Here is a 12,597-nt window from a genome sequence, read left to right as displayed (position 1 = left end):
GTTCTTCTAGTCAGTGTTTGGTTACACTAATGGACAGTTGGATGAAAACAAGAGAAACAATTTTTTTTTCAATTAATTCACATGACTTCACAAAGTCTGTTTGAAAGATGAAAAGTCCTTGGCCAGAACTAGTATTTTGCAGGGTGAGATTTTAACTGGCAAGTTTTGTGACTGGATGAATTACTAAGGGAATGTCATTGTGATGTAGCATAACATAGCAGTCAATGACACATTTGCATAAGCATATCACCGGTGTACCTCCCATATCATGTCCACAAATCAACTGAGTCACTTGCTAATAATTTAGCAATTCAGGTATTCCTGGATTCGTTATTTTGAGGAGTAAGTAGAAGCTTTGCTCATAATCCTGTAACCTCTTCATATTTCCTTGAATAAAAAATATTACTAACTACTTTATCAAATGTGAATTTATTAAGGCAAACCTTCTTCCTACTGTCAAATGATACATCTGCTGTACTGAGCAGGATTTCTGTAATGATTGATATGTTTATTTTGTTGCAGACTTTTCTCCCAGTGAAATGGATGGCACCTGAAAGCATTTTTGACAATCTGTACACAACATTAAGTGATGTCTGGTCTTATGGCATTCTGCTGTGGGAGATATTTTCTCTTGGTATGTACTATGAGCACTTCTTTACATGCAGTACTTAAGCTGGTTGAGTTCATGCTACATTAAAATAAGAACTGTAAATATTATTGTGACAACAAACTACAGGGGTGAATTGTGTAAGGTGCTATGCAGACATGAAGTAAAAAGAAAGTCCCTGTCCCAAAGAACTGACAATACTGGTTTATGACAAGGTGGGCAGGTTGAAGGCTGGTGCTGTTGATTACTGCTGACTTTTGAGTTGGCTGCTAGTGAGCTGAAAGCCATCCTCGTCTCATTTACTTCCATTTACTGGACCAACGGAGAAGGGCAGACTGCATGCTGGGCTCTGGGAAACTTTCCTAGGCTGAGGGAGGCTCAAAGCAAACATGCTCTGGGCAGCCGGGCTACTGGAGCTGGCTGTTTGCACTGGCAGTTCCAAGCAGCAGAAGCCATTAGGTGGCGCAGCGTAGCACAAAGCACAGCTGCCCCAGGCATTCCAGTGACTCCATTCCGGTCTGGTAGGAAGATAGTGGATGAGATGAGTCTGCCTGAGATTACAATGATGAGAGCAGACTATAACTGCGTAATCCCTATTGAACAGCCCCAGGCTCACCACATGACAATATCCCTTAAAATGAGCAGAGACTGTTAAGCTCTAGAATGGCTTGTCACATAAATACTTCTTAAAACAGCAACAGATGCACATCTATCAACTGTGTTTATACAGCCCCAGCACCTTAGTACCTGAGCTTCTCACAATCTTTTAAAATTTCCCAGCACTGCAGTGAGGTAGGAATAGGGTGACCAGATCATCCAAGCCAAATATCGGGACACGGTGCGGGGCGGGGGGGCGGGGCAAAAAAAAACAAACAAAAAAACACACCCTTCCTCCACAAGCGCTGGAGGGAGGCCCTGGAGACGCAGGGGAAGCGCGGGGCTGGGGTGAGTGAGAGTCCGGCCTGGCCCCGAGCAGGCAGGACTCAATGGGATGGTAGGGAGAGTAGAGGGGTGGCCCGCGGGGCCAGGCGACGGCTGTTCTCCCACCCTGGGCAGTGGGACTTGGGAGCAGCCGCTGCTGCAGCTCCCACTGCCACGAGGGGAGGAAGCGGCTGATGGCCAAGCTCGGCGGCTGTGGCTCTGACGCCCGGGCCTGAACCCCCCGAGCCTGGGCCTGCTGCAGGGACCCAGCAGTGCGCACGCTGCGCCCAGCCCCTGGCCAGTCACGTCTGGGCTGCTGCCCAGCTGGTACAATCCCGCGGCAGCCCCGGAGTGGGGGCAGCAGGCCCCAGCCCCCCCCGTCCCGCTCGGGTCCTGCAGGGGAACGAACGGGCCTGGGCTGCTGATGCCTCCGCCCTGGGGCCGCCGCGGGATTGCACCAGCTGGGCAGCAGCCCAGATGCGACTGGCCAGGGGCTGGGCTCAGCGTGCGCGCTGCTGGGTCCCCGCAGCAGGCCCAGGCTCAGGGGGGTGGGGGGTGTCAGGCCGAATTGGGACAGTCCGAATAAAATCGGGACGTCTGGTCACCCTAGGTAGGAATGTATTATAACCCCCATTTTGCAGATGGGCAACTGATGCCCTGATCCTCAAATGTATTTAGGTGCCTAAATTCTTTTTAAATCAGTGGGAGTTAGGACCCTAAATACCTTTGATCTGGGCCAGGGAGACTAATGCTATGTCTACACTGCACTGCAATGTACCAAAGTGCTGCACTGTAACTCCCCTACAGGAATGCTGCAGGTGCAAACTAAAAGGTTCCTAGGTTGCATTAATGTAATCCTGCAGCGGAGGGCCTAAGACACATAGTGGGGCAGTTCTGAGGATAGTGGTGTTCAAATACAATCAGATCATTGCAGTATAATTTCTCTCTCAGGTAGTCCTAACTCATCCATATCTATAGTATCTAAGCACCATCACTATATATGCTTACGTTAATTATTAATACGAAATAGGAACTTTTTAGTTTGCACCTGCAGCATCCAAACATGGGAGTTACAGTGCAGCACTTTGGTGAGCAGTGCTGTTCACACCCCCATAGTCTGAACTGTGTGGCAGTGTAGAGAAGCCCTAAGAGACTTGCCGAAAGTCACCCAGAAAGTCTGTGGCAGAACAGGGAAGTGAACCTGGGCCACCCAACCCCAGGCTAGTACCTGGACCACTGCACTGTCTTTCTTTTCTCTCTCCGAGCATAATAAGCTTCACAAATATTGCAGATTGATTTTTCTGTAAGTAGGGCCTGTTACAATTGTTCCTAAAAGACATTTCACATAAAACTGTTGACCATATTAAGCTCTCTTTCTGCAGGACAGTAATGTGAGCTCTGGCATGTGTATTTATTTATTTGTATTACAGAAGCCCCTAGGAACCTCAGTCATGGGCCCCTTTGTGCTAGGTGCTGTACAAACACAGACCATTAAAGTCATGCTATGGTTCTATGGAAGAACAGGTTCCAAAGATGTACATTAGAACCTCAACAACTCATGCCAGTCCTGACGAGAGCCATTGTGAATAACTGAATTTTATAAAGGGCCAGATTCTGCCAGACTAACACACGTGGAGTGGATTCTATTGAGTGCTGAGCTGTTGACTGGCCCCTCGATTCCAATGGGACTCCACCTGGAGTAATGTGCTGTTCAATGTCAGTAAAAGTGGCAGAATATTGCCCAAAGTGAACAAATGAAATAAAAATAATCAAGGATAATGCATCATGAAACGTACTTTGTTCATTCATTTTGTCAACTGTAGTTTGGCTTTAATTCTGATAACATTTCATAATACAGTGTTACCCCTTTTGGGCCTGAGTGGTAAACCAATATTCATGGCCAACACCCACTTGATATTGATAACTTCTAGCATAACAACACTAATCCAATTTTTTTCACAGGCAGAGCTTTCGCCCAGCATATACATTTACAATAAAAAACATATAAAACATCCGCTGACAAGTAAAAGCCAATAAAAAAAATAGATATTGTACTAGTAAATATACTGTAGCATATGCTGTATAAATAACAAAACCTTCCCAGTACGTTAACATATGTTTTTACAGCACCTGGCAAAATGGATCTCTAATCTCAGTTGGGGCCTTCGGGCATTACAAGCAATCAATAATCACAGTAATAATGAAACCTCACTACAGTGTCCTGCTATTACATCTCTGTCGAGAGATGGAGAGACAGCAGAGATTATGGATTATTTTTTATTTAATTTTCAGATTTAGAGCATCAATCCCTAACTCCTGACATATCACAAGATTTAAAAAGAACAACAATCCAGTACAGAAATCCAGTACATTGATTAAAGAGCCTTAGAAAAGCCAGCTCAACTCCCCCCCCGAAATCTAGCTCACACTCTTAGCGCTTTCCAAAATTTCAGATAGCATCTAATGCAGAAAATATTAACTAGACACATGAATTGAGCATCATCCTAAACCCTGACTCCAATCTCCGTTTCCAGCTCATCCAGGGGCGGCTCCAGACACCAGCGCATCAAGCGCGAGCCTGGGGCAGCAAGCCGTGGGGGGTGGCAGTCAAGCTGCCTTTGGCGGCATGCCTGTGGGAGGTCCCCTGGTCTCGTGGTTTCAGTGGCAATTCGGCGGCGGGGATTCCGAAGGCACAGCCTGCGGACCTCCCACAGGCATGCCGCCGAATCTGCATGCCCAGCAGACCGCCCGCAGGCGCGTTGCCGAAAGCCGTGCTCGGGGTGACAAAAAACATAGAGCCGCTCCTGAGCTCATCAAATACCCAGCAGAAGAGATTTGTGGTTTAATGAGGGCCTGCTGCGTGTTTGGTTTTTCATATATTTAATTGTGGTTTATTAGTATTCAAACAACATAAAAGAGCCACTTTTGTTGCCTTTTACCATTAAGGTGGCACACCATACCCTGGCATGATGGTTGATTCTTCTTTCTACAACAAGATAAAAAGTGGCTACCGAATGGCAAAACCTGACCATGCTACCAGTGAAGTGTACGTATGCTCTTTTTTGTTTCTCCTATACCAAAATCTACCTCCACTTGATTTTGTTTTTGTCTCTCTGGCTGTTGATTTTCAACTTCCAGCTGATGAAACTGGTTTCTGTCTTATTTGCAGGTATGAGATTATGGTGAAATGTTGGAACAGCGAACCGGAGAAAAGACCTTCTTTTTACCATTTGAGTGAAATTGTGGAGAATCTGTTGCCTGGCGAATACAAGAAGGTTTGTTCTCTGGAATTTCCATCGCATTTTGTATCTGTTCCCAGAGGAGTTGTAACTCAGCTGCTCAGATCATCTGTGCAGTAAGCATGTCATTAAGCCATGTGAATGAAATGCTTCAGATATGCTGTTGCAGTGTATAAGAGACTATAAGGTTATAAAACTAAGGTTGCTGGTGGGAACCAATTTTTTTTTTAAATCATAGAATATCAGGATTAGAAGGGACCTCAGGAGGTCATCTAGTCCAACCCCCTGCTCAAAGCAGGACCACTCACCAGACAGATATTTACCTCAGTACCCTAAATGGGCCCCTCAAGGATTGAGCTCACAATCCTGGGTTTAGCAGGCCAATGCTCAAACCCCTGAGCTATCCCCACCGCTGTACATAAGGGACAGCACTTTCCATTTCCTGTAGGCCCATTATCATCTTAATCCTTCTGTTAATCACAGAGCTGGTCCTATATATTTGCATAGGCTTTTTTCAGAAAATTTAAAAATCCTAAGAAAGGCACCAATTCCCCTGTGTGTATAATCTCCCTCAGCCTACATCAACCCCTTCCCCCCAGCTTGAACCCTGATGCCCAGGCACGAATGACCCCTTTTCACACACACACACACACACACACACACACACACACACACACACACACACACTCTTATCACTCACTCCTGCTTCCATGCACCCATCATTTATTAGTGGGTTCCCCCACATGTACATATTCCTGCTTCCCCCATAGCCATCACTCACTCTTGCCCCTCCATTCGTTTCTGCTGTTCACCCTCACTCCTGTGCCTCTGCTCCTCACTTCCTCTACCCATTCATTTTTCACTATTGGGCCTCTTGCCCCACAACATTCAACCCTTATTGCTGGGCCTCTACCACCCCATACATCATCCATGCTTCTCTGTATACTTCCCAGCCCCTCATTCCCAGGCCCCTGCAAACTCACGGATGGCTGAGTCCCTCTTCTTCCTCTTCACAGAGCTCTTCATTATTTCTGCCCCTCCTCAACACACACACACTCCATCTTTGGCCCCATTTGCATACAACCACACTTCCTGGGCCCCAACCAATGGAGTGAGAGAGGAGAGGAATTCATCATCTCGCCTTCAGGAATATTCTCTCATTCCTTCCTTGGAGAAGGTGCCAGATCTGGTCAGTAGACTCAGGGGAAGGGTAGCTGCCAGGAGCCAGAGGAATTTACTCCTGCTCCCTGCCCAGGGGCGGGGAGGGAACCAATGGGGATCTTCATTGTCACTCCTCATTAGCTTAGAGGAAGGAGAGCAAGTGGAAGAGCTCTGCACACAGAAAATAGAAGGGAGAGAGATCATGCAGCGTCAGTACTCCCTGATCCCCACTGATACCAGCACTAATATTGGTAACCAGTCTCATGGCATACATGCACCGCTGAATAATTAAACTAACAACTCCCTGTTTGGATCCAGAGTTGCATCTGAAAGATGCCATCACTTGCCTGCAGAGATATTAGTGCACCAAGGTGTGCACATAGAGGTGTACAAGCACTATTTTAAAATGAAACCTACCCGACCATCTTTTAAATATTAGTACCTATGTGTATTATCAGGCCAGAGGCACTTGTCCAAAGAAGCCTTGTATAACACCTCAAATAAGCCTGCACAGCTCAGCTTAGGGCAATAGAGCCACACCAGCTCACACCAAGACAGAGTGCCTACTGGTTTGGTTTAGTTACGCAGCACAGCTAGTTGCAGCAGGTTGCTGAGGAGTGGACACCTTCTTGTACAGCATCAAAGACCATTTTAAAATTAATCTTTTCAGAGCTATGAAAGGATTCATCTGGACTTCCTGAAAAGCGACCATCCAGCGGTCACACGCATGAGAGTGGACTGTGACAACACCTACATCGGTGTCACTTATAAGAATGAAGACAAGCTAAAGGACAGGGAGAGTGGATTTGATGAGCAGAGGTTGAGCGCTGACAGTGGCTACATCATCCCCCTGCCCGACATTGATCCCGTCTCCGAAGATGAACTTGGCAAAAGAAACAGGCACAGGTAGTTGCTGCTTACAGTACATTATGGGCCAGATTCTGCCATCCTCACTTACCCTTCTATACCACCTTAGTCTGGTCCAGATTCTGATACTCTTACTCTTCTTGAGTAGCACCTGACTAGAAAGCTAGCCCACTGACTTCAGTGGGGCTACTTGTAGAGTTAGGTACTATTCATTATGAGTCAGGGTATAGAGCGCAGCTCTCTGTGACTAGCCCCAGTGATTTCAATGGGGCAGTCCATGGAGCCCAGTACTCATTAAAGCCTGGGACCGCCTACACAAGAGACCTCCTCTTTTCTTGTACTGTACTGCCATAGAGAAGAAGGGGTCTGGCAGGATGTTACCCCTGAGGCCCCTCACCTTTGGAATTAACTTTCCAGCTTGCTCCAATGTAACAAAATTGACTGGCCTTTGTTTTTCCGAGAATGAGCGAGTTGGAACAGGGTTTGAGGTATGTGAGGGATTGATTTATTTTATTTCAGAACTGCTGGTTCTTGTAATGGGGTTAGGCTATTTCAGAGAGTTTTTTGTGATTTTTAATTGGTGACAGAGCCTTTGGATGGGATTCTTATCAATGGATTCTTATCAATATAAATAGATACATAAATAAAATACCTAATGTGAATGAGGGTAGCTGAATCTAGCACAATGTGGCTAGCAGTGTTTTTAGCTACATTCATTTTATACTCTGTTTATTATAAAGTTAAGATCCTAGGAGACAAGTTTTTGTATCTTTAGACTATTATCAAGAGAAACTAGAATGAGGTCATTTTTAACCATGGGGCAGGAGTTTCCAGGCCTGATCTAAGCACCTATGGTCTCTGTTGTACCATCTTTTCCTTAAGCTTCTCATTTCCTCTCTTTCCCAGATTTTTCTAATTAGCCATTTGCCATAGCAGTATCCTATATTAGTTGGTGGGGACTTCTTTCAAGTCTAATGTTTCACTCATGAATACTGAATGGATGAGTTGTCAGGAGGCATTCTCAGAAAAGTGTGGTCAACTTGCTGTCTTGAATTCCAAAATTATTCATTACCCTCTGGTGACTTCCTCATACCAGATGTCAATCACTCTAAGAAAAAGGTAGTTAGAGATCACCTAAGATAACCCAAGGTGCCAGAAGGTCGGTGCATAGATCCACTTCCATGTCAATGGATCAACTGTAGAAATTCAAATATCATGTTTATTTCACTATGTATTATAGCTCCTAGTTTCTTTGCCTCTTACAGTTCCCAGACATCTGAAGAAAGTGCTATTGAGACTGGTTCAAGCAGCTCTACCTTTATCAAACGAGAGGATGAGACCATTGAGGACATTGACATGATGGATGACATTGGAATAGATTCCTCAGACCTGGTTGAAGACAGCTTTCTGTAATTCACATGGAATTAATGGACATCTTTGAGCTATGTCACAAGAGAAGCTCGCCATGTGATCTAAGGACTTTTTACTCTGTAGAGAAAACCACTTTATTTGAATGCAAAGGATGTAAGGAAAGTAGAGATTTGTTTCCAGTGCACAGAGGTCATCCTGAATATGAAAGAGTGAGACATGCTGAAGTCAGCTTTTCAGTGTTGCTTTTTGTAGTACTTCAGTAGCATCTCAGTGGTATTTGCAGTTTGAATAGGTGGAAGGACAAAGGCCATAAACAGACCGGTTTTGTGTTTCAAGGGCATTCCTGACTCTGATGGATAGAATTTCCACTGCAGCAAAACGTCATCATTGTAATTATGTAAATAACTGTCTGCTCAAGGATCTTTTGAGATGTGCATTGAATATATTCTGTGGACTTAGAAGAGATCACTCAAGATTTCTGTGTACTTTGCCACTTAATCTCAATATCAGCTGCTGCTGAACTATCGTGAATGAAGTACACGCAAAAACCACTTTTGAAACTTAAAGGTACTGGAACTACATAACATTTTACTTTTTACAGTTAATGCAAATAAAAGGGAATAATAATAATTAATTAATTAATTAAAAAGCCTTCTATAATAGGTATTAGAAGCCTAGTGAGTCTTTATAGAAGATAGCTGTTTTCATAATACTACTAGTACTGTCAGTAACACTAACTGTATAGTTTATAACTCATTGTCCTTCAGCAAAAGCACAATTTTAAGAAACTTTAAGTAGGTAAAGAGATTTAAGATTCAAAATGTTTATATGAAACAATTGTATTTGACTGTATACAATATGATAATGGCTCTGGTGAGCTAAAACTAGTTTCACATGTAGAAAAGAACTTTGTGTCTTTTAAAACGCGAAGAGTTAGTTTTCCAGCATCGGATGAGTGGCTTTCCTAATAAGATGTTCTAAAAACAATTAAGCACCCTTTGATTTACTGAGGTTTTTTAAATTTAAAGCTATTTTTAAACCTTTCATTAATTTACACCTTGTTTCCCAAGTTACTGTAAAAGGGAAGTATGACTAATCAATAGCAACATCATTGTTAGTGTTTAAATAATATTTTGCGCATCTATTCAAAAGAGAGCTTATTTTGGGGTCAAATGTGTATAACTGATTTGATATTTGAACTGTTCTGGAAGCAAACAAGGTAGCCTTGTTTCTTAGCCTGAGACTCCAGATTAAATGTGCAGTCATCATTTTGCAACACATGTTATTATCTTAGTTTTCAGGTTTCAGTAGACACAGAGGAAGCTGGCTCTGTTATCTTTACCAACCCTAACTAAGACAAGTAATTGCTTTCAAGTGTGTTGGTTATTTTGGTCTGACTCCTTCACTTAGAAAAGAGGGAGTACAAAAATTTAATCCACTCTTGGTTCTACAATACTTGTTTGTTGACATCATATGTATGTAGAATGTGCTATGATTGCTGCTGTCACTATATGATGTGTTATTGATACGTGATGCTTTGGAAGTCTTACAGATGAAAATAAGATACATGCCAACTATGGACCAAATCCTGTTTGGTGCTCAGCTTTTAAACTCAGTAGGAATTGAGTGCACTGAGCACCTCACAGAAAGTGCTCAATAACGGAGATGACACAATCAACACAAATGAGATCCAAACTCAAAGCTTGTGTGGGATTTTTTTTTTTATTACATGTGGAAATGGACCACCAGTGAGTGACTAAACAGAACAAAGTGACAGGATTCTGAATAACCAATTAAAACTAAACTTGAAGGACCAGTTAAGCCCTCAGAAATGCTGTGCACCTCCTCTTGACTTTACTTATTACGGAGAGTTGTGGGTGCGCAGAGGAGAGCAAAATTTGGTCCCAAATGTAGTACTGCCATTATTACAGATAAATCAGTGTAGGTTTGAATTTCAGCATTTCACATAGCTAAGGCTACATGCCAAACTATGCATGCATGCAGTTATGGATGCAAATGAGGCATTTGCAAACAAAAGCCAGATAAATTCAAATTGGAAGTAAGGCACAAATTTTTACCAAGGAGGGTGATTAACCACTGGAAAAAACTATGAAGGGAAGTGATAGATTCTCAAGCTCTTGATGGCTTCAGATCAAGTCTGGATGTCTTTCTGGAAGATATGCTTGCTTACCGGTAAACTCAAACTATTCTTTAGTCAAACACAAGTGAGTGGGCTCAACACAGGGGTAACTGGATGAAATTTAAGAGCCTGGGACATACCGGAAGTCAAACTAGATGACCTAATTTTCCCGTCTAGCCTTTAACTCTTTGAATCTATGAAACACAAATGGCGTATTAGATAGCTGAAGGGTCATTTGCACTTCGCCCTGGCACCTCTGGGCTTGCTATGTCAGTTATGAAAGTTAAAAAACAATGCTTGAGCCCCGGTACCTAATTGCTGGAGCCCCAGCACCTCTTTCATTACAAATTAAGGACTGGCCAATTGAGACCACAAATTTGTGTGTACAGTCACATAACTTCATGTTCAAATTAGGCAAGCATTTTTGTATATGACCCACGTTTCATCGTGTTTGAAAATCAGGCTGTGTAGGTTCAGTGATACCAAAAGATAGATCACGTAACATTCTTATATTGTCTCCCTTCATCTTCTTGGTTTCATGCTGAATCTCACAACACATCTTGGGACTGGACCTATGCTTTAAATCGGCACCAAAACATTTACTGGCTATCTAGTCCCATTGCAAGCTTAAGCCCCTCAGTCCTGCGATGAGTTGCATGTAGATGGAAGCCTGTTGTGCAGAACCCCATTGAAGAAAGCGGAGCTCAGTGCCGGTGAAGGGGTCTGTCCAAACACAGCTCATTGCAGGATTGGGGCCGGAGATACTCGCCTGGAAAAAATTATTTGGATTGTAGTATAGTGGGGAGTTGTTTTGTTTTATGTTTTCAGCATTGCAGATTTTTTTTCTTTTATGGCTTAATTTTGAGAAGCCACCAGAAGAGAAATTCCCAATTCCTTCTGTATAATGACAATCAAAACTTTCCTATGAAACACAATTTCTTATTTTGAATGGCCAATCAAATCTTAAAATTTGGGCTGCAACTTGTACAAAATGGTCCTATTATATGATGAAGGACGTAAGATATGGTGATGTTATACATCAATATGTATATATGTATTTTTATATAGACTTCTAGGATACTGCCAAAACATTTATGACAAGCTGTATCACTGCCTTTCTTTATATTTTTTTAACTGTGATATAATCCACAGGCACGTTAACTGTTGCACTTTTGAATGTCCAAAAATTATATTTTAGAATAATAAAAAAAAAGTAAGTGTTTCCAAAGTGGTGGTGTTGTGAAGTGTTTGAAGAAGGGCTAACTGATATGCGTGACCGAAGGTACAACATGTATTACATATGCCCCTGTTCGTATTTTGTCTTAAATCCTGTAAATTAAGATCTCTATATTTCAATAAATTATATATAATTTAAGGCTATATAGGGGTCTATACTCACTTATTTAAAGATGATCACTTGATAATAAATCAGACTTGCTCAGTTTGTCAATGACATTTCCTTAATTGAGTTTTCTGCATGCCATGAAACAGCAGGGACAAAAAGTATTTTGAGCCTCACAGGTGAGTGTAGGGCAAGGGGCTTGAGTGTCACATGACATTTGAAGTACGCAGTGCTCCCCTTTAAAATGTAGCAGGTGCTCTATTCCAGCACCTGCCTGCCAACTACAGAATGCAGATAAAAAGGTGGAGGCCAAGCTGTTCTTCCAAGCTGGCAAAATGTCTCCACCAAGCGGTGCTGTGGAGCACTGGCCAGTATGGTAGCTGCTCATCCAGTTTAGGTCCCAAGCGAATGCTAGATTGGGATCCTGGCCTGCTCATCTGTGAGTGTGCTGCTGAAGAAGATAAGATGCTTCCTGTGCTCTCCTCTTCTCTCCACAAGGGCAGCTGCATAACACAGGAAAAGATTTTACCTCAAGTTTAAAAACCAACAAAAATATAGTACTGAAAACTGCAAGGTGGAGGTTTCCCACTAGCATTCTTGATGAATACGGGGCTTTAGATACTACGTTTAGAAGGCTGTATTGGCACTTTCTCTGACGATGGCTAACTTTTTGAGCTTGTCTCAAGTTCAGTTTTATTTAGAACCAAACAAATGCCTCGCATGGGCCTATAGTCCCACACGACGTAACTTAGTACAACTGATATAATTGTGTGCGTTTCTTGAGAGGAATCTCCAGACTCCAGCATTACAGCTGTCAGATTTGCTCCTTCTTTCAGTAAAGTCTGTTGCAGTTTGCCATAGATTTCAATGGAAGCTAGCTAGGGCCCAGGTGTGGAAAAATATCAGTTACAGGATTTCAGACTAGCAACCTCCTGTTTGTTGCTTCTGC

At 43.0% G+C, this 12,597-nt stretch overlaps 1 protein-coding gene across 3 annotated transcripts in view; it reads left to right on the top strand.

Moving 5' to 3' along the window:
• PDGFRA (platelet derived growth factor receptor alpha) overlaps window positions 1–11,686 on the top strand; it is a 50,237-nt gene extending 38,551 nt beyond the window's left edge. For all 3 annotated transcript variants that reach the window (XM_034771897.1, XM_034771898.1, XM_034771896.1), the window contains exons 19-23: window positions 523–634; window positions 4,475–4,574; window positions 4,698–4,803; window positions 6,599–6,834; window positions 8,061–11,686. In XM_034771897.1, coding sequence (XP_034627788.1) covers window positions 523–634; window positions 4,475–4,574; window positions 4,698–4,803; window positions 6,599–6,834; window positions 8,061–8,208 — 702 coding nt within the window. In that variant the 3' untranslated portion in view covers window positions 8,209–11,686. The remainder of the gene's footprint in view (window positions 1–522; window positions 635–4,474; window positions 4,575–4,697; window positions 4,804–6,598; window positions 6,835–8,060) is intronic.
• The last annotated feature ends 911 nt before the right edge of the window (window positions 11,687–12,597 follow it).

The sequence above is a fragment of the Trachemys scripta genome, chromosome 5 (genome assembly GCF_013100865.1).
Source record: "Trachemys scripta elegans isolate TJP31775 chromosome 5, CAS_Tse_1.0, whole genome shotgun sequence".
Taxonomy (NCBI): Eukaryota; Metazoa; Chordata; order Testudines; family Emydidae; genus Trachemys; species Trachemys scripta.
Note: the sequence above shows the minus strand (reverse complement) of the source record. Positions and strands in the feature narration are given on the sequence as shown.